General features: G+C 40.5%; 1 protein-coding gene across 2 annotated transcripts in view; it reads left to right on the plus strand.

The window, feature by feature from the left end:
- The first annotated feature begins 6,761 nt into the window (after positions 1-6,761).
- BTAF1 (B-TFIID TATA-box binding protein associated factor 1) overlaps positions 6,762-23,442 on the plus strand; it is a 77,007-nt gene continuing 60,326 nt past the window's right edge. For both annotated transcript variants that reach the window (XM_083363532.1, XM_083363533.1), the window contains exon 1: positions 6,762-7,016. In XM_083363532.1, coding sequence (XP_083219658.1) covers positions 7,003-7,016 — 14 coding nt within the window. In that variant the 5' untranslated portion in view covers positions 6,762-7,002. The remainder of the gene's footprint in view (positions 7,017-23,442) is intronic.

Consider the following 23,442-nt stretch of genomic DNA (forward strand, 5'->3'; position numbering starts at 1 on the left):
TAGTATATTTACCATTCTAATTTCCCAGGAGATGATAAATTAATTAGTTTCTTGGATATAAGATGGAAGTATCTCACTATTGTATTTCATGCCACAGCCACATGTAAGGTGCATATCGAATATGTTATTCGAAGATCTGCTTCAGCCCTGTAAATATTATTCGAAACTAAAGGACACTGTTTATTCCCCCTGCATTACAACCACATTCAACTCAAGTGTGGGCACAATTGTTAATTGGTCTTTATTTGCATTCAAATTCTTCTTTTGCCCCTTTGGAAAGAATTCAAATTTAGGACCATATTTCAAGTCCCATACTGCATCTCAAATGCAATCCTACATCGCAACGCTGGCATCGCCACACAAATTCAGCACCTTGGTTCAAATTTTCACATCTTAGGTTAAATTATTCTTTTCCTCAGTAGGTCTAGGTCCCTTTCCAATGATTTTGTCTCTTCATGGGTTGAGACAATGTATTAAAATGGAACACTTTAAACTTTTTAATTCAATTTACTGTAAGCATACAGTAATCATCCAATGCCTGAAGGACATCAATGTTTCTGCAGGCACACTTCAAAGTAGCCTTTGTTGTTTTAGACTAGTCCAGGGGTCGGCAACCTTGGCTCTTTTATGACTCGCGGACTTCAACTCCCAGAATTCCTGAGCCAGCTATGCTGTTGAGTCCGCGAGTCATAAAAGAGCCAAGGTTGCCGATCCCTGGACTAGTCATCCCCACAAAGAAGAACAGACCAAAAAATGAATTCCACGGGAAAGCTAAAACTATTTTTATTGATAGTAGTTGTAACAACAGAATCTTGCAAGTCTTTTATTTACAGTTCAATGCATTAGAGAGGTGTTTTTAGCCTTTTCTCCGTTTGTGGCAGACTTAAAATATGTTTTGTCATCTTGGCAATGGAGTGGGTATAACTCCATCCAGATCACCTTTGCTTTCTTCAAAATCTAAACCAAATACTGTCCCCAGACTAAGGAGTGCTTTAACGGGCTCTGTTTTAGAGGGGAGATACATTCAAGTCTAGATGACATATGCAGAGAAGAAGTCATTAAAACCATCAAACATGTCTTTTTATTCTGTTTATTTCATGCTGATATTTGCTCTTAACTCCACATATAACCAAATTCCATGGTCACTGACTTTTATTTAAAGTGGTTATTTTCAGACTCAATGACTATTTCTTTAAATGTGGCCAAATTTTGTCATGTAACTTCTTGTGCTTGGCTAATGAATTAATATTACTATAGTTTATGCAATATATTTTATAGATTGTTCATTGACCATAATAAAGAATCTCCTTACAGACACAAACCAAAGACAATTGCACTGGCTACCCCAGTATTTTAAAGTGCCTAGAAAAATGTGAAATACTTGAAAATTCAAGTAGGGCTTTGTTGTTGTTAGTTGCGAAGTCGTGTCCAACCCATCGCGACCCTATGGACAACGTTCCTCCAGGCTTTCCTGTCCTCTACCATCTTCTGGAGTCCATTTAAGCTCACGCCTACTGCTTCAGTAACTCCATCCAGCCACCTCATTCTCTGTCGTCCTGAACATTTCTAAGACTTATGTCATAGAATCTGGAAAAACAAATAAAGCTAAACTCATATTTATCTTAACAGAGCTTTAGTTCACCATAAATCCTAAATAAGTAATTTGAATTTATTTCTGGTGAGTTCAAATTAGATGATAAGTAGAATTTAAAATTATGGGAATTCTTATTCAGTTGCCCATTAAACTACTCTAAATGATAACAAGAGAGGAGGCATTTTTCTTTGGTTTTAGCTTGCCAGTCAGTCATTGGCATAGCATTCATCAGAGGCTCCAACATCAGAACATCTTGGGAATGGGTTGAACTGAGAGCAACTAGCCCAAAGTTATCCTGCTGGCTTTCATGCAGAAGAGAAGACTAGAACTAACAATCTTATTTTCAACTCCAACCTTTAACTGCCACACCAAAATGGCACTCTAATTTGTTTATATCTCATTTTGTCCCCCCTCCCATTCTCGTCCCAGAAAAACAACCCCAAGGGGGTATGTTGGGTTGAAACAAAAGAGCCCACTGTGTTTCTTGGCTGAGGCTGGACTTGATCCTAGATCTCTATTCCATCACTGGTCTCCCATCATTGTTTAGTGCAATCTGTGTTCTTGTTGCCTCAGATTCAGAAAAGTGGCTTTGCCACATACCTGAAAGATTATTATGCTATGTGTATTATTCATTTGATGAGGCTATTTATATTTTGATTTATATATGCTTCCCTTTGGTTCGTACACTTAAAAGCCATGCTCATAGACAGTAAAGGATGCACAATTTAAAGTGTGAGTGTGTTTTATGAAAGTACTATTCACGCATGAAAAGCTGGGACAGCTTTTCCCTGAAGCCTGGATCCGCCCCATGTGAACAAAAGATAAAAAGTGAACATGCCTTTGTCATCAGGCAGATAAGAAATAAACTCAACTGCTGAATAAACAGGATCAGAGATTATGCATCTAATTCAGTTCTTTCCCAAAGCTGTTGTTTTCAAAAAGAGAAAATAAAACGACGAATTTGCAGCATAGATTAAATAAACATTCTAGATTAACATAGTTCACAAAGGCAACATCAAGCTATAGGTTTGGGTTCATTCTGTTTGAATAATTAAAATTAGCTGCTCGTTTTTTTTTACAACGTCCTCTCTGTGCCATGTATTCACTTATCAAATGTCAACTTCCTTGTAGACACTTCTACATGAGGTGTCACTTTCATTCTATAACTAATATTTTTTATTTACAAACTTCTAAATTAAAAGGGAAATTAATGAGCTGCAAAAACCTTGTGAGTAATCCATTTTCCATGAATGTTTCTGGGCCACACACACACACACACACACACACTGAACAATTTCATTTTCCGTTGCAGGGGAAATGGGTGGTTTTTTGCCTAATCATATCCAATACGTTGTAGTACCCACTAGTCAGAAAACACATAATGCAGTATGTAATTTCAATCCAAAAAGGAAGTAGATAACTTTGTCTTTGTGGAGAGGGAAGGTGAGATCAAGAGACAAGTCATGATGTTGTCATGTGATCCTGGTGACTAATCTGAAATCAGGACTTAAGAATTAAAGGATAGAGTTGGACAGATGCCATCAATGCAGGCATGTCACTGTTTCTTCATCACTGTGGTTATCTGTGAATGTTTATCGGTAAAATTTAAGTTCCAAAAAGAAAAAGGCCACAATTTCATCATAGTTACTTGATGGTATACTCCATAACGAAAGGCAGGTATACTTATTATGACCATGCATAATGTGTGTGTTTGGTTTCACCTTGGCAAACCCAGCCATAGTGGTTTATAAATCTTGGCTCATATCTTAGCAAGATTGTTTTGAGCCAACCTACCATTGTTTTTGGAATTTGTACTGTGATTAAAGATGCTGAGCTTGTCAGCTGGAGAGCTGACAGCTTGGATTCAACACCCAAGCTCCATGCAAGGGGATGAACTCCCATTACTTGCCCCAGCTCCTGACCACCTAGCAGTTTGAAAGCAGGCAAATGCAAGTAGATTAAGAGGTACCACTTCAGTGGGAAGGTAACAGCCTTCTGTGTGCCTTTTGCATATAGCCACGCTGGTCACCTGACCATGGAAATTGTCTTTGGACAACACTGTCTCCCTTGGCCAAGAAACAAAGATGAACACTGTGCCCTAGAATCAGACAACTGCCAGGGAAACTTTTACTTTTACCATGGATAAACACATAATAGTTTAGCTACTTTAGTCTGCTTGTGCTTGAATGATATACCAAATCATAAAACAGTTAACCAAGTTATTGTTTATCCTGGTTACCTTATATTTTAGAGTGTTGTCATGGTTCAATTAGCCATGGATTAGTGTCTTGTATGAACATGCTACCCAGTGCTTTTTTGGTAAAAGAAAAAGGTGCCAGAACTCACACGTCATACAACCCACCTTGCCTACCCTACAAGGTTCCATCCAAAAAAGGTGCCGGAACTCCGTTCTGAGCGTTCTATGAGAAAAAAAGCCCTGATGCTACCTATAATAATGTATCCACCCAATACATTGGCTGTTTTTTGCAGACTACGCTGAAACACAAATTAACCAGTGGTATTTTAGTTGTTGTACAAACTCAACCTATAAGATTACTTTATAGTTCAAGGAATCATGCAGTTCTAGAAAATTAAGTAAATCAGATTAGGTCAACCACAGGCTAGATTAAATTATGTGAATGCAACCATTCACTGTTTATTTTGTACATCACTTAGAGATTTTAGACTGACATAGTTTATAAGTCCTACAAATGAATAAATTGCAAAACTAAATTAACTAGCATAGTTATCCCGTCATCGACCTTCACATGGGCTTCTGTTTAACTGGGGTTCTAGTTTATCCTCTCTGCAGATTTGGAATGGTCATAATCTTGAATGACTGCAAACTAGATGTAGTCTCTTATCTAGGTTACAAAAATTTCAAGACGCTATCAATCAGGAATTTTAATTAAAAACTTTTTGTGACAGGATTTGGCTAATTAATGTTAGCAGATAATAAATGGCAAGAACAAAATATTTTTAACTATTTTTCAGAACCTCTTCTATGATTGTGCATCCAAATTGTAGCAATTGACATTTGTGCAAAACTCATAATCTCTAAATATAATAACTAACAGTGTAATGAGTGAATTGTACAGTTGGTATTACTATTGTTGTGTATGTATTTAATATTTGTATTAAATTCAGACTAGAGGTAAGGATGATAACTTTTTGCAGAATAGGTTGAATTGTTAATTTTAGTTGGAAAGTGGAAAGATGACAGTGTATTACAGATTTTCTCCAGTGCTATTTTGTTTGTTATGAATTAAAACTATTAAAGATAGGTTTCTAATTAATAGGATTTTTGCCAACTTCTGTACTAGTTTAAATTTCTTTCATACAGAGGCTTCAGTATTCATGTACATTAAATGATGAATTGATAGCAGGTCATTGCATTTCCCACTGCACAAAGGATAATAGTACGGTATTTAATATTTAATGGTTCAGGCAAAGAGAATGCAAATACATTAGTCACCCTCTACAGAAACTTCTTAATGATTCATCATTAACCTTTAGATTCTGTTTCTTTAAAATTTGGTCAAATACTTTAATGATGTACATCTGGACTACCTAATAAGGTTTGTCTGCTTTCTATTTCGGAAACATTATTAGTATGTTTAGTGAATGACCCAGAAAAATAGATTTGTATGTTTAGTGAATGACCCAGAAAAATAGATTTGTATGTTTAGTGAATGACCCAGAAAATAGATTTGTATGAAAAGTGAAAGGCATGGGAACAGAATATTAAAGAAGCACAAGAAAAATAAGCAATACAGTGCCCAACAGAACCAACTGCCAATTTAGCAGCCCGATTCGTACATTCCAAGAAATTATCGTTTGTATTTTACTGCACTGTGCGAACCCATGGGATTATCTACAAATCCGTGTTTTTGCGTAGCAGAGCTGACAAAAAGAATACCAGATGACAGCAAACGTGTGGCTGCAACGTACTGGGTTGCAAGATAAGGTGGCTTCTTTTGCTCAGTTGGAAATCCAATTCATGAAGTTTATGCATAATTCAGCATAACCTGCAACCCAAGGACCCTATCTCGTGTAAATTCCCATTCGATTAACCATGGATCGGCTGTGCAAATGCAGACATAATCCGGTGCAAGTACTTATCAAACACCGCTCTTTCGAGTCACTCTTGGAAGGCATTCTTTGCATTGGGGATCACTCAGATTTGGAGAAAGTAGCCCAGAAGCTGTTCTAAATTGCACTGGTCCTACTGCGCTGTCCATTTTTTTTTCTTGGGAATTAGATCTCATTACCTTGCTAGACAACATTGCAGACGTGCATGCTATTTTATATAGAACGAGCCACCCTCCTTCTTTTGAGAGCAAGACACGTCCGGTTCTTGAGAAGTTAGCCTGAAAAGACCCGTATTACCGCAAGGGAAACGTACAGCTTCCTCCGTTTCCCTTTATGGATGGGCAGAATAAAAATCAAGCACTCCCAGCGCTGATACTGCAATGAACGCTGGGAGACGTAGTTCTCCAATTCCATATCCTGGCAAATCGCTTAGATCAGGGGTCGGCAACCTCGGCTCTTTTATGACTCGTGGACTTCAACTCCCAGAATTCCTGAGCCAGCTATGCTATGCTGGCTCAGGAATTCTGGGAGTTGAAGTCCACGAGTCATAAAAGAGCCGAGGTTGCCGACCCCTGGCTTAGATCATCCCAACCCACAAAAAAGGGCTTTTCCTATTACACAAGCTCGTAGGGGGGGTTGCGGTATTATTTTCCTCTTGTTTAATACGTTCGTCACTTCATTGTACAAATTAAGCGCACTGCGTGGCCGGAAAACGATTCCTTTTTATTTATTTTTTTCCTTTTCTGAGGCTGGAAAACCGACAAACCTTAATCTGACTGAATCTTTCCATTCAAGCGTACACTTGGTACCGCCCTCTCCCAATAATGGCGGCAAAGCACCTCCTCCTCCTTTTCTTCTTCTGCTTCCAACTCCTCAGCGGACTTTGTCAACTCTAAATGGTAGATTCCTATTTAGCCCCTCTATGTTCCCGCCCCCGCTCTTTCCTTCAAACGACACCTGCGATTGGTTGCGGTCGGGCGTCCATGCCAATCAGGAAGCGGCTTCCATGGAGGAAGGGAATAAATACAAGATGGCTGCTCGTATAAAACCAGGCGTCGGGCTTCTCCCGGGTGATGGAGGAATAGAGGCTTTAAGCCGCGCGGCCCGAGTTTTATGTCGCTGCTGCTCGCGAGCGGGCCTGAAAAGGGGAAGGGGCCTCAGGCCGCCGCGGGGTACAGCCGCCTCTAGTCGCCGCTTGCGGGCCGCGGCGTGCTTTCCTAAGGCCGGCCCGGGGTCCTGCCTCCTCCTGCCTCCCCGAGCCGTGGGGGCTCTCTCTCCCCTGCTGGGCCGGGCCGTAGCTCCATCTCTCTCCAGCTATGGCGGTCTCCAGGTTGGTGTCAGGTGGTGGATTTCGGGGAGTGGGGAGTCGCCCCAGTCGTCTTGGGGGTCGTCGGGGCCTGATTTTCTTTCTCCTGAGTGGGGCACAGGCCTGGTGGGATGGCTCTTCGTTGGGTTGCGGATAGCCCGGCTTTCCTCGCCTACCTCGAAAGCGGAGGGAAATGGATTTCATGGGCTTGGGCCCTCCGCTTTTCTTCAGCCGGAAGGATCCATCAGGCGTGGCATCCCCGAAGATCTCCCTATCCTAACTTGGGAAAGTATCTCTAGGGCAGCGTTTCCCAACCTTAGGAACTTGAAGATGCGTGGACTTCAACTCCCAGAATTCCCCAGCCAGCATAGCTGGCTGGGGAATTCTGGGAGTTGAAGTCCACGCATCTTCAAGTTCCTAAGGTTGGAAAAACGCTGCTCTAGGGAAAGGACAGCGGACTGAAACGTGATGATCAAGCTCGGGGAGCTCATTGTATTTGAGCGGCTGGTGTCACATCCTGGTGTCATGAAAACCTGTGGGAAACGACGGTGGTCAGGATTGTGGTGGTGCCCTAGTCTGTTCTTTAAATATAATTTGAGTATGGTGTAAAGCAGCGTTTCCCAACCTTAGGGACTTGAAGATGCGTGGACTTCAACTCCCAGAATTGCTGGGGAATTCTGGGAGTTGAAGTCCACGCATCTTCAAGTTCCTAAGGTTGGAAAAACGCTGCTCTAGGGAAAGGACAGCGGACTGAAACGTGATGATCAAGCTCGGGGAGCTCATTGTATTTGAGCGGCTGGTGTCACATCCTGGTGTCATGAAAACCTGTGGGAAACGACGGTGGTCAGGATTGTGGTGGTGCCCTAGTCTGTTCTTTAAATATAATTTGAGTATGGTGTAAAGCAGCGTTTCCCAACCTTAGGGACTTGAAGATGCGTGGACTTCAACTCCCAGAATTGCTGGGGAATTCTGGGAGTTGAAGTCCACGCATCTTCAAGTTCCTAAGGTTGGAAAAACGCTGCTCTAGGGAAAGGACAGCGGACTGAAACGTGATGATCAAGCTCGGGGAGCTCATTGTATTTAAGCGGCTGGTGTCACATCCTGGTGTCATGAAAACCTGTGGGAAACGACGGTGGTCAGGATTGTGGTGGTGCCCTAGTCTGTTCTTTAAATATAATTTGAGTATGGTGTAAAGCAGCGTTTCCCAACCTTAGGGACTTGAAGATGCGTGGACTTCAACTCCCAGAATTGCTGGGGAATTCTGGGAGTTGAAGTCCACGCATCTTCAAGTTCCTAAGGTTGGAAAAACGCTGCTCTAGGGAAAGGACAGCGGACTGAAACGTGATGATCAAGCTCGGGGAGCTCATTGTATTTGAGCGGCTGGTGTCACATCCTGGTGTCATGAAAACCTGTGGGAAACGACGGTGGTCAGGATTGTGGTGGTGCCCTAGTCTGTTCTTTAAATATAATTTGAGTATGGTGTAAAGCAGCGTTTCCCAACCTTAGGGACTTGAAGATGCGTGGACTTCAACTCCCAGAATTGCTGGGGAATTCTGGGAGTTGAAGTCCACGCATCTTCAAGTTCCTAAGGTTGGAAAAACGCTGCTCTAGGGAAAGGACAGCGGACTGAAACGTGATGATCAAGCTCGGGGAGCTCATTGTATTTAAGCGGCTGGTGTCACATCCTGGTGTCATGAAAACCTGTGGGAAACGACGGTGGTCAGGATTGTGGTGGTGCCCTAGTCTGTTCTTTAAATATAATTTGAGTATGGTGTAAAGCAGCGTTTCCCAACCTTAGGGACTTGAAGATGCGTGGACTTCAACTCCCAGAATTGCTGGGGAATTCTGGGAGTTGAAGTCCACGCATCTTCAAGTTCCTAAGGTTGGAAAAACGCTGCTCTAGGGAAAGGACAGCGGACTGAAACGTGATGATCAAGCTCGGGGAGCTCATTGTATTTGAGCGGCTGGTGTCACATCCTGGTGTCATGAAAACCTGTGGGAAACGACGGTGGTCAGGATTGTGGTGGTGCCCTAGTCTGTTCTTTAAATATAATTTGAGTATGGTGTAAAGCAGCGTTTCCCAACCTTAGGGACTTGAAGATGCGTGGACTTCAACTCCCAGAATTGCTGGGGAATTCTGGGAGTTGAAGTCCACGCATCTTCAAGTTCCTAAGGTTGGAAAAACGCTGCTCTAGGGAAAGGACAGCGGACTGAAACGTGATGATCAAGCTCGGGGAGCTCATTGTATTTGAGCGGCTGGTGTCACATCCTGGTGTCATGAAAACCTGTGGGAAACGACGGTGGTCAGGATTGTGGTGGTGCCCTAGTCTGTTCTTTAAATATAATTTGAGTATGGTGTAAAGCAGCGTTTCCCAACCTTAGGGACTTGAAGATGCGTGGACTTCAACTCCCAGAATTGCTGGGGAATTCTGGGAGTTGAAGTCCACGCATCTTCAAGTTCCTAAGGTTGGAAAAACGCTGCTCTAGGGAAAGGACAGCGGACTGAAACGTGATGATCAAGCTCGGGGAGCTCATTGTATTTGAGCGGCTGGTGTCACATCCTGGTGTCATGAAAACCTGTGGGAAACGACGGTGGTCAGGATTGTGGTGGTGCCCTAGTCTGTTCTTTAAATATAATTTGAGTATGGTGTAAAGCAGCGTTTCCCAACCTTAGGGACTTGAAGATGCGTGGACTTCAACTCCCAGAATTGCTGGGGAATTCTGGGAGTTGAAGTCCACGCATCTTCAAGTTCCTAAGGTTGGAAAAACGCTGCTCTAGGGAAAGGACAGCGGACTGAAACGTGATGATCAAGCTCGGGGAGCTCATTGTATTTAAGCGGCTGGTGTCACATCCTGGTGTCATGAAAACCTGTGGGAAACGACGGTGGTCAGGATTGTGGTGGTGCCCTAGTCTGTTCTTTAAATATAATTTGAGTATGGTGTAAAGCAGCGTTTCCCAACCTTAGGGACTTGAAGATGCGTGGACTTCAACTCCCAGAATTGCTGGGGAATTCTGGGAGTTGAAGTCCACGCATCTTCAAGTTCCTAAGGTTGGAAAAACGCTGCTCTAGGGAAAGGACAGCGGACTGAAACGTGATGATCAAGCTCGGGGAGCTCATTGTATTTGAGCGGCTGGTGTCACATCCTGGTGTCATGAAAACCTGTGGGAAACGACGGTGGTCAGGATTGTGGTGGTGCCCTAGTCTGTTCTTTAAATATAATTTGAGTATGGTGTAAAGCAGCGTTTCCCAACCTTAGGGACTTGAAGATGCGTGGACTTCAACTCCCAGAATTGCTGGGGAATTCTGGGAGTTGAAGTCCACGCATCTTCAAGTTCCTAAGGTTGGAAAAACGCTGCTCTAGGGAAAGGACAGCGGACTGAAACGTGATGATCAAGCTCGGGGAGCTCATTGTATTTGAGCGGCTGGTGTCACATCCTGGTGTCATGAAAACCTGTGGGAAACGACGGTGGTCAGGATTGTGGTGGTGCCCTAGTCTGTTCTTTAAATATAATTTGAGTATGGTGTAAAGCAGCGTTTCCCAACCTTAGGGACTTGAAGATGCGTGGACTTCAACTCCCAGAATTGCTGGGGAATTCTGGGAGTTGAAGTCCACGCATCTTCAAGTTCCTAAGGTTGGGAAACGCTGCTCTAGGGAAAGGACAGCGGACTGAAACGGGATGATCAAGCTCGGGGAGCTCATTGTATTTAAGCGGCTGGTGTCACATCCTGGTGTCATGAAAACCTGTGGGAAACGACGGTGGTCAGGATTGTGGTGGTGCCCTAGTCTGTTCTTTAAATATAATTTGAGTATGGTGTAAAGCAGCGTTTCCCAACCTTAGGGACTTGAAGATGCGTGGACTTCAACTCCCAGAATTGCTGGGGAATTCTGGGAGTTGAAGTCCACGCATCTTCAAGTTCCTAAGGTTGGGAAACGCTGCTCTAGGGAAAGGACAGCGGACTGAAACGGGATGATCAAGCTCGGGGAGCTCATTGTATTTAAGCGGCTGGTGTCACATCCTGGTGTCATGAAAACCTGTGGGAAACGACGGTGGTCAGGATTGTGGTGGTGCCCTAGTCTGTTCTTTAAATATAATTTGAGTATGGTGTAAAGCAGCGTTTCCCAACCTTAGGGACTTGAAGATGCGTGGACTTCAACTCCCAGAATTGCTGGGGAATTCTGGGAGTTGAAGTCCACGCATCTTCAAGTTCCTAAGGTTGGGAAACGCTGCTCTAGGGAAAGGACAGCGGACTGAAACGGGATGATCAAGCTCGGGGAGCTCATTGTATTTAAGCGGCTGGTGTCACATCCTGGTGTCATGAAAACCTGTGGGAAACGACGGTGGTCAGGATTGTGGTGGTGCCCTAGTCTGTTCTTTAAATATAATTTGAGTATGGTGTAAAGCAGCGTTTCCCAACCTTAGGGACTTGAAGATGCGTGGACTTCAACTCCCAGAATTGCTGGGGAATTCTGGGAGTTGAAGTCCACGCATCTTCAAGTTCCTAAGGTTGGAAAAACGCTGCTCTAGGGAAAGGACAGCGGACTGAAACGTGATGATCAAGCTCGGGGAGCTCATTGTATTTGAGCGGCTGGTGTCACATCCTGGTGTCATGAAAACCTGTGGGAAACGACGGTGGTCAGGATTGTGGTGGTGCCCTAGTCTGTTCTTTAAATGTAATTTGAGTATGGTGTAAAGCAGCGTTTCCCAACCTTAGGAACTTGAAGATGCGTGGACTTCAACTCCCAGAATTGCTGGGGAATTCTGGGAGTTGAAGTCCACGCATCTTCAAGTTCCTAAGGTTGGAAAAACGCTGCTCTAGGGAAAGGACAGCGGACTGAAACGTGATGATCAAGCTCGGGGAGCTCATTGTATTTGAGCGGCTGGTGTCACATCCTGGTGTCATGAAAACCTGTGGGAAACGACGGTGGTCAGGATTGTGGTGGTGCCCTAGTCTGTTCTTTAAATATAATTTGAGTATGGTGTAAAGCAGCGTTTCCCAACCTTAGGAACTTGAAGATGCGTGGACTTCAACTCCCAGAATTGCTGGGGAATTCTGGGAGTTGAAGTCCACGCATCTTCAAGTTCCTAAGGTTGGGAAACGCTGCTGTAAAGAATGATCTCTTTCGGTCTCTCGCCCTGCCCATGCTCATCGAGCTGTGTTGAACGGATACTGGATTCGCTCGGGATCCTACTACTGCACAAGGTGGTTGATCCTCTCTCTTAACTGCTGAAGTTTCAGTTTCGTTCTGTTTGCTTACACCTCTTTTCTGATTTCAAAGGTAAAAAGATGTTTTTACAAGGGAAGATTTTTTTGCTACTTGTGTTACTACCACCTCTCTCCACATATTTTTTTATGTAATACTATTTGGTTGGTTGGTTGGTTGTGACTGTTAATACTCAGGTTCAGAAGGAATCTGGACTGCTTTCTGATGTGACACATTCCTTAATAAGAGTTGAGTGGTTTGTTAGCTGGCAAATAAGGATACCATGAAGCTGACAATTTATTTATTTATTTTTTATTTTTATTACACTTATATCCTGCCCTTCTCCGAAGACTCAGGGCGGCTTACAAGCTTAGCAATGTAGGAGGAGAACTGTGTTCATCTATGAAAGCCAAAAATTGGGAATCGTATAGCACGTATATCAGTTAAGCCACTCATTGCATCTGATTAAGAAAGCTGTAGCTTGTGCCTTTCTAATGAAGCATGTTAGTTGAAAAATATCCTACCAGATTCCTTTTGATATAAAGCTGGTAAATATGCCTGGATCCAAGCAGCAGGCCACAATGTCAGCTCTATGGCAGCTTCAGTGTTTGCAATTTAGATTCTAACATAAAACTGAATTTTTGTTCTATCACATTTAAAATGATTGAACATCATATCTCAGGTAGAATCTTCTGAATCTCTGACCTTGGTCCTCATGTTACTTGCAGTCTGTTCTAAACCTTGGTGTGTGCCTGCTTTTATGCTTTAAAAAAATAGGCTCTGCTAATTCCTTGTTTTAAGATTGGATTGTGTTACATTCTTTTCTGATTAGTTATGTTGAACCATAAGGCTTTTTTCATAGCTTTCCTTCATGGAGCTAATTAATGAAGTTTGTTTCTGACCATTTAAATTTCTCTTATGCTGTGCTTTTTGTATGATCATTAACTGACAGTTATGAGTTCTTGTTTTTACATTCACAAGTATGCAGTTATTGTAGCTTATTACAGTGACGTATAATAACTTTAGAAACTCATAGTTCTTTGGCATTGCAAGTTGTTAAATTCAGTATTACAGTTTCTTCACTTATTCATAAAAATAGGAAAGATCTTTTTTTGAAGTCTGTAGGGCCCTTAGTTGCTAGTATAGACAGGAAAATGGACTGCACTTTCTGGTTGCTACTAATTGCCCTTGTCTGTTTCAGTTACCGGTACCAAAAGTGAAAATAGTTTGATAAATTTTAAAAATATTTTTAGCTTGTTTTTCCATATCCACCAAGTATGATAGAATGTTCATATTTTTTTCACATTTCCAATATTCATTTAAACTGCCTTTATAGAGAACCAGTTTGGTATAGTGATTAAAGTGCCAGCTAGAAACCAAGAGACTGTGTTTTCTAGTCCTGCCTTTAGGCATGAAAGGCCAGCTTGGTGACTTTGGTCCAACTCACTCTCAGCTCATGAGTTTAAGCTTGGGCAACAAGCCATTGATCAATTGTTCATTTGATCCAAAAAAGCAATCCCAGCAGTTGCAGGAAAAATGCTAGGATGAAAAAAAAATGCCTTTATATATTTTACTATAGATACTTTCTCTGGAATATACCTCATTTTATATATATATAAAAACTGTTTAAGATCATGATGACATCCATTTAGTCATGTCTGACTCCTGGCGATTTTATGGGCCAGGTCTCTCCATGTCTTAAATTTTTTAAGATTAAAATTAAAAATTAAAATTCTTCAAGATCTTAAAGTAAATTCCATCCTGTTAACCACATATTTTCCCATTGATCCATCTGTATGTTACAACCAAAGTGCTTCGCCTACTTTGTCATACATTGTTTAAACTATTACTCCTCTGTTTTACATTTCAACAAAAGTTTATGCATTTTAGCAATTACACATTCATCACCAGCAAGCACACAATTGTACTTTGAATTCTGTCCTACTTTGCTGCATACCATAAGTCTTGTTACCATTTTAAATCTTTCTGATTAGAAAACCATTGACAGCTATATCTGCTTTTAGGTATACCTTCTGCTATTCTTTTCTTGATTTAATTTTAAATTCCTCTTGATATTTTTTCTATAATTCCCAGTACATGAACCATTTATCTTTACCTGTTGTTTCTCTTTTATGATATGCTTCTTGAACTGAGGTCCACAAAGAAGTTTTTGGACACTATCTGAGTTTAATATCTATTAGATATTTTCACTATGGCATATCTAATAAAATGATTTTTAAAGTCCCTTTTGATTTTAATTTAGTGTGCCTTAAATATCCAAGCCATTCAAAGCTCAGGTTATGACGTTCTAACTCAAAGTCTCTTGTTTCTCAGCAACATCCCTTCTTTCATCCAGCTGCAAAATACAGTTTCAAATCCGGTAAACCATCTTCCTCTTTCCTTTGTATCTTGTAATAACTTAAATTACCTTTTGAGGGTTTTTTTCGTTGCTATATAAACTTGGATGTATCTTTTTGTCATTGTTTAAATGGTGTATCAGTTGCCAAATCAGATATTGTCTGAAACAAAAACATTCTTGGCAAAGCATTCATTTTAAACAGAGATTCTATGTAACAGAGACAGTTTTAATTTCTCCCATCTTAAAATCTTAATTTCATTCTGTGTTACAATATAATTATTTAGAAATAACATACAATTTTATATTATAGTTACACTTAAGTATTTTTTTTCACTCTTAAAACCAATTTTATCCAGTTCTATTCAACATTCTAATTTTATATTGCATGTTAACATTTCATCTTTTGATTATTAATCTTAACTGCTGAGTCCTTTAATTTTCCCATTAATTTTTTTCTATTCTCTCTATTGGATCATCCAAAACTAATATCAGGTCATCCACTAATGCCCTTAGCATGTCAGTTACTTTTTAAAACTTCACTCTCTTGATTCTTGTCTTATGTGTCTATTGAGTACTTCAAGAACTAAAATAAACAAGAATGGAAAGAGCCGGCATCCTTGCTTGGCTCTTTTTGAATCTTCTTGCAAGATTTTTTTTATTTTTTATTTTTTATATTTATATAGCCACCCATGTCACCAATAATTACTGGGGAGTGTTTAACAATCAAAACAATAATATAGAAACATTCATTATAAAAATAATCACAAAAGGTGGATAATTGTTAAAATTACAATGTTAAATAAAGTATACAGATCACAAACATATATGAAAGTAAGTACGCACATCAACCACAATTGGGGAGTCAGCATAAAATGTTGCTGATTTTCTGGAACCCCCAAGCTCAACAATGTAGCCAAGTCTTGAGGGACTTTCTAAATGGATGGAATTAATCTAGTTTAGGTGGGGGAGAGAATGTCTCATAAAGCAGGTGCCACAGCAGAGAAGGCTCGTCTCCTACTACTCATCAAACACAGTCCCTTGTGATGCTACCCACATCATGCTTTCCCTGCCGGATTTAGTGGGATGGGCTGATGTAATCAGGGAGAGTCAATCCTGTGCCATGAAGGACTTGAAATGTCAAAACTAGCACCTTGAATTACACCTGGAAACAAACTGGCAGCCAGCGCAGCATGTGGAGCAGAAGTATAACATGTGCCATTCTAGAAGCACACATAACTGCGTGCGCTGCTGCATTCTGCAACAGTTGAAGTTTCTGGATACTCTTCAATGCAGCCCATTAGAGCACATTACAGTAATTCAATCTGGAGGTGACCAGGGCATGAGCGACTGAATAGAATCTCCTGATCTAGAAACAGGTGCATCTGGCCCACAACACAAAGCTATGAAAGATTTGTCTAGCCATGAATGTCACTTGACTTGTGATGTAGTGCCCCTGTAAGCCATAAGGATTCATAGAGGACAATTGTCACACACCCGCACTCTGCTGTGGGGTTTCAGCTGATGCCACACCCAAACCCTAGTTGGGCTTATCTCCAAATGGGCCAACCCCCCCCCCCTTCTGACTCAACCAGGTCTTAGTGAGGTATGCCAGGTTGGCCCTCTCAACAGTGATTTGATTACTAATGAGGAAGGACTTATTACAGACCATCCTGGCATTTAGAAGCAACAGCCAGAAGTCTGAAGGTCTGCTGACTGGGCCCTAAGGTTGAAACCAAGAAGCTGAAAGACAAAACTGTCGTAAGACAATGGTCTTGTGTTCCCCAGGAGTGGTCCACTCCTTGTCTCCCTCTGTATATCTCCCCTTGCCTATCTCAACCATAACCTCCACACACATCCCATGGCAACCCTATCCTGAAGTCCTGCCCCTTCAACACCAGGAACCTCTCCTTTTCATTCATCTCTGGGAGGGGAAGCTGGGCACCCCAAGGAACCTTAGCTTCACTAACTCTCAGCACCATCAGGTTACCCCACTATTGCTCACCCCACTTATCAAAGAACATACACACTACTACAAACACATTACCAATCCCACTCTTTGGCTCTCACCCAAGGAGTCAAATTTCTTTCAGTTCTCCATTAACAATTATTTGTGCTTTTTGTGAGTTATAAATCCATCTTGCCATTTAATAACATCATCTCCAACGTTCCTGTGTTCCAGAACTCAAAACAAGAAAATCCAATTCAAACTGACAAGAGACTTTCTCTGCATCTAAGAATATCCCTGCAGCTTTATTTTTCATTATGTTGCTCTGAGTACTGCAAAATATTCCAAATGTTTCCAATATTATCTCATAATTATCTAAAGTCAAAACTGACATTGATCTTCAGGAGTAATGTCCTACAAAATTCAACTTCTCAACTAAAATTGTGGCAAAATAACTTAATACTCTTTGTTGAATAAGGATATTGGTCAGTAATTTCTTGTTAAAATCAAATCTTGTGCCTCGTTCGTATTACTGCTATATTAGTTTCTTCCCAGCTATCAAGAATCTGCTGAATAATATTATTTATTCTAAAGGTTGCAAAAGCTTATCCTCAAAACATAGTAAGAAGCTGGCAGCCATCTGGACCAGATGCCTTTCCTGTTTTACCCCATTAAATAGTTTCACACAGATCCCTTATTGTTATAGGTCCATTCAAAATTTGATTCTCTCTAATCATATATTTTGTTTATGCAAGTATTCATCCTATTTTTCCAAGAATATTTCTTGATGAAACATTTTTGTATATTTGCATTATCTGTTATTACAGACTTCTTGTAACTTTCATATCACCATCTTTTTGCAACTTATATACCACCCATTTCCCTTCTCTGTTTTTCATAATTCATCTTTATTTCCATCTTTCTCACTATTACTGTAGATAATTGCCTCTTTAAAAGTTTATTTTGATGAGTAAGAGTTGTTATCCCTGGGGATTGTTAAATTATTCATCCTTTTTGTATTTCATCCCAAATCATTTGTATTTTATCTTGCCTTTCTTTTTTTGAATTTACATTGTATAAAATATCCTTCTTACAAAATTTTTACTGCATCCCAAACCATTCTTTCTCCTGTACTTTTATTGAGATTGTTCTCAAAAAATTCCTTTAAATTCTTTTTACAATCCTCCACTACCATTTCTTTTTGTAACAACATCTCATTTAGTCTCCACCTAAAAGATCCATTTTTCCTTTTAAAAGTTGAAGTCACTGGATTGACATCTGAAAGTCTTTGCTAGCATCTCCACTTCATAAACATTAATAGCCAAAGTCTTAAAATCCAAACCATATCCATTCTTGATCATCAATTAAGTTGTTTTGGATTAATGTACAAAAGAACTCTATTTTATTTCATTCTTGCTGAAATAAATTCTTCACCCAGATTTTTCTGACTCATGTTTGTATTTTTCCCCCCAATACATCCTGTTTCATCTTTTTCAAATTTATTTTTTCTTTTTTGAGAAGCCATTGTTCCATTTATATTGTACAATAAGCATTTATAGTCCAAAGTTAGGCCAAGACTTTAGAAAAATTAATACTTTTAGAATCCAACATGGAATCCTTTTTTGTGGCTTGTATATTTTGTAGCATTTGTTTGGGCACAACAGTCATTGTAACTTTCATTTGTATTTCCTCCAGTCTTATTAAAACTTTTCCAAAAAAAAAATCCCTTGCCTCTGAATTAGAGTTAAGTCTGAATCTCTGCTGTTGAAAAGTAAGAATCACCTTTTCCAAGTTATCCCATCTAAATAAAATCTAACAAAGATATTCTGAACAACAGGAAAAATCAAAAGATTTGCCTTCTCTTGGAAAGAAGAGAGCAGGAAATGCTACCTTAAAGGATTTTAATTTAAAAGCAAAAAGGTCAACAAGATTGGGATTCAAAAAAGTTTTAGGTGGATAAAGGAGACAGTAATTTTAGAAAACAAAAGAAATGATTTTTTTTCTGACAAAAACACCTTTGCAAATAGCAAATAGCGAAAGTAATTAGACTAATAACAATTAGACCTTTGTGGGAATGGTAATTGTTTATTATTAATGACAGTAGATAATTGATGGATTTTTAACAAAATAAGGATAAAATAAGCTAAACTGTGTGACTGTAGCTACCGGTGTAGAGAGCTAATTGGGACTAAAGTGTCTCAGACAAAAACAAAACAGAAAAATAGTAATCATTTACTTTTGCTGTTGTAATTGATGTACTTTCACTTTCTTATAATGGCAACCAGAAGAAAAGCTGCCAAATTAGGAGGACAGGTTAAGATTCACTAGAACAGGTAGTCCAGCTAAAGCATTTCACCAGATTTGTTGCAGAAAATGTTTGAGGAATTTGGCAACACTTGCTTATAGTTTGAATGTTTTTAAAAAGGACATGGATTTGCAGGAATAAACAAGATATGAAAGTAGTTAAGAAAATTGAAGCACAATTGGCTGGAGAATAAAACAAAAACTGAAAGTAGAATTTTTGAAAAGTAAGACAGTTACAAACAGAGAGATTGAGAAAGATTTGGATAACTTGGCATTACTGGAAATGAGAGAAAAGAAAGTTTAAGACCACAGAAGAACAAGGAATGTATATTACACAAAAGTTTGTTAACTCAATTTTTTGTATTTGCACTCAGATGGAAATTAATGAGATTTATAGGATTAATATATGTACAGGGAGTGCAGAATTATTAGGCAAGTTGTATTTTTGAGGATTAATTTTATTATTGAACAACAACCATGTTCTCAATGAACCCAAAAAACTCATTAATATCAAAGCTGAATATTTTTGGAAGTAGTTTTTAGTTTGTTTTTAGTTATAGCTATTTTAGGGGGATATCTGTGTGTGCAGGTGACTATTACTGTGCATAATTATTAGGCAACTTAACAAAAAACAAATATATACCCATTTCAATTATTTATTTTTACCAGTGAAACCAATATAACATCTCAACATTCACAAATATACATTTCTGACATTCAAAAACATAACAAAAACAAATCAGTGACCAATATAGCCACCTTTCTTTGAAAGGACACTCAAAAGCCTGCCATCCATGGATTCTGTCAGTGTTTTGATCTGTTCACCATCAACATTGCGTGCAGCAGCAACCACAGCCTCCCAGACACTGTTCAGAGAGGTGTACTGTTTTCCCTCCTTGTAAATCTCACATTTGATGATGGACCACAGGTTCTCAATGGGGTTCAGATCAGGTGAACAAGGAGGCCATGTCATTAGATTTCCTTCTTTTATACCCTTTCTTGCCAGCCACGCTGTGGAGTACTTGGACGCGTGTGATGGAGCATTGTCCTGCATGAAAATCATGTTTTTCTTGAAGGATGCAGACTTCTTCCTGTACCACTGCTTGAAGAAGGTGTCTTCCAGAAACTGGCAGTAGGACTGGGAGTTGAGCTTGACTCCATCCTCAACCCGAAAAGGCCCCACAAGCTCATCTTTGATGATACCAGGCCAAACCAGTACTCCACCTCCACCTTGCTGGCGTCTGAGTCGGACTGGAGCTCTCTGCCCTTTACCAATCCAGCCACGGGCCCATCCATCTGGCCCATCAAGACTCACTCTCATTTCATCAGTCCATAAAACCTTAGAAAAATCAGTCTTGAGATATTTCTTGGCCCAGTCTTGACGTTTCAGCTTGTGTGTCTTGTTCAGTGGTGGTCGTCTTTCAGCCTTTCTTACCTTGGCCATGTCTCTGAGTATTGCACACCTTGTGCTTTTGGGCACTCCAGTGATGTTGCAGCTCTGAAATATGGCCAAACTGGTGGCAAGTGGCATCTTGGCAGCTGCACGCTTGACTTTTCTCAGTTCATGGGCAGTTATTTTGCGCCTTGGTTTCTCCACATGCTTCTTGCGACCCTGTTGACTATTTTGAATGAAACGCTTGATTGTTCGATGATCACGCTTCAGAAGCTTTGCAATTTTAAGAGTGCTGCATCCCTCTGCAAGATATCTCACTATTTTTGACTTTTCTGAGCCTGTCAAGTCCTTCTTTTGACCCATTTTGCCAAAGGAAAGGAAGTTGCCTAATAATTATGCACACCTGATACAGGGTGTTGATGTCATTAGACCACACCCCTTCTCATTACAGAGATGCACATCACCTAATATGCTTAATTGGTAGTAGGCTTTCGAGCCTATACAGCTTGGAGTAAGACAACATGCATAAAGAGGATGATGTGGTCAAAATACTCATTTGCCTAATAATTCTGCACTCCCTGTACTTAACGAAATTCCGATTTATTGATCTTGTTAAATGTATTTGTCTCTGCTCTCAACTGCTGCTCTTTGCACCAGCTGAAGTTTCCAAATTGACTTCAAGGGTAGCCCCATGTAGAACACATTGCAGTAGTCCAAGTGAGAGATGACCAGGGCTTAAGTAATGATCCAGAAAAGATCACAACTGGCGCACCAACTGGAACTGTGCAAATGCTGTTCTGGTCATGCCTGTCATCTGCTCTTGGAGCAGGAGACGTGAGTCCAGGAGAACCCCTAGGTTGTGAACTGGGTCTGACAGGGTAGTGAAACCCCATCCAGAACTAAGGATGACAAATACTCGGATCCATGCACCCAAAGCCACTCAATTTAGCCAGGGTTCAATCTGTTGTCCGTCATCCAGATCCTTATAGCCTATAGACATCGGTAGAGGGCAGATATAGTATCAATTTTGTCGCCAAATATAGAGATGTATAGCTGAGTATCATCAGCATATTGATGATATCTCAACCCATGGTGATGGACAGTTAGAATACCCTGTTGGATTTTTTTTTCTGACAAACATAAACCTTTATAAACATTTCTCATCAAAATAAGTAATACAATTTTTATAGGTAGTGATAGCTACAAGTAATTATGTTAATCTGTGTATGTTATAAAATAGTTGCAATTATAGTCCATTTGAATAAAAAAGTGAATTCTATGGCAGGGCTTTTCAACCAGTGGCACGGGTACCACCTGTGGTACTTTGGCACCTGGCAGGTGGTACGCGACCATCCTAGAAAAGTGGTAGCGGGGGAGGGTAATGAGCTGAACTGGTGGCAGCACCGCACATACCTGAGCGAGAAATGGCTGGAGCTGCAGGGCTGTCAGGGCTCAGCGGAAGCGCCAGGATCAGTGCCGTTTTCCAGCTGCTCGGCGCTTCGGGATTGTCAGGGCTCAGCGGAAGCGCCAGGATCAGCGCCAGGCTCCAGCTGGAGCTCGGCGCTGATCCTGGCGCTTATGCTGAGCCAGGAGAAGTGCCGATCAGCTGGAATATTGCAGCATCTCCAGGGTCTTGTGATTTGCATTCAGATGCTAGGCAACTGATTCATATTTATGACGGTCACAGTGTCCCAGGGTCATGTGAAGTGACCAAAACCTGCTGCAACCACCCAGCAGAGGGGGGGGAAATAAAAACCAAACACCCCCCACCCCCGCTGCCAGTCCTCAACAGAAATGCTCACAACAATGAAAACCTCGGACAGGAGGAAGAGTGCCGCTGGGTGGGCAGGCAGGTGTCTTGCTCAGCTGTGGCTTGGGGGGGCACTTTTTTCAGTGCCATTGTAACTTCGAACAGTCACTAAACAAACTGTTGTGAGGACTACCTGTACTTTATCACTTTTTTTCCTTTTGGGGGGGGGTGTCATTAAGTTTTTGACACCTTGCAAGGCAACTGGTGGTACTCGGATATTGCCATATCCTAAAAGTGGTACAATGGGTGAAAAGGTTGAAAAGCCCTGTTCTATGGCACTCTGTGCTGGATAAACATATTGTATGAGCAGAAAGGGTAGTCCAAAATAGAGGAACTATAATAAGGAAAGATTTAAACAAGTAATAGTTAAGATAAGAAAATATAATGCTACAAATATAAAAAAAATTAATGCTACCAACATAGAAATATAAATTTATAGATTAAATAAGAATAGAAATGGTTGCAAACTTACAGTTATGGAGTGGAATAATTTTGTACAATGAAATAGTTTTGTGTGAGAAAAATAAAGGCAGTCTTGATGTCTGTGTTTTGTACTGTGTTAAGGGGGTGGGGAGAAACCTAACAATTTCTGTTGAATTAATCAGAAGTGAATTGCTTTTTTTAGGATCTATTTCCCTATGCAAACTGCTTAAGTTATTAAAATAGCATCAAAATTGATCAGATCCTGAACAAAAAGTCAGTCTAAAATGGGATTGGTTTTACAGTTTAAACAACAAAACTCCCGAAGTATGTTCCAAATTCTAGAGATGTTTTAATTCTTTTCAAAGCTATTTTTTAATGCTATTTTATTAAGTAGATCATAAGCCTATATAAAATCTTGCATGTGTTTGTGATTGCCAGAAGTCTTTCAAAGGTTATTATAGTCGAATTCATCACATTTAACTATTACTTGTTCTGCCCTGTAGTCAAATAACATATATTCTATGTACTATTGAAATTTGGCCTAATAGTGTAGTAATAAGTTTGGGCAACATAGTAGGTAGCTGATTATTCATATCTACATAATAACAGGGAAATTAGTTTTCATTTGGTTGCATTAGTAAATTTCTCTAACTAATGGTACTTTAATAAGGTTTTTGTTTTGTTGCATAGTACCCATCTCTTTTGTAATACAGCTAGTCTTCACTGAAGGAATGGTACTTACTGTATATACTTGAGTATAAGCCGACTCGAGTATAAGCCGAGACCCCAATTTTACCCCCAAAACTGAAAAAAGTTATTGACTAGAGTATAAGCCGAGTATAAGCCGAAAGACGTCTCATTCTCTCACTCAGCGGAGACTTCTTTCGGGGGATGCAGCCTCTGCCGCCCCCGAAAGAAGTCTCCGCCGAGCGAGAGAACGCCTCATTCTCTTGTCTCAGCGCCCATTTTCTCGGTGAAGACTTCTTTCGGGGGATCCAGCCTCTGCCACCC

This window comes from Vipera ursinii (assembly GCF_947247035.1).
Source record: "Vipera ursinii genome assembly, chromosome: 5".
Taxonomy (NCBI): Eukaryota; Metazoa; Chordata; class Lepidosauria; order Squamata; family Viperidae; genus Vipera; species Vipera ursinii.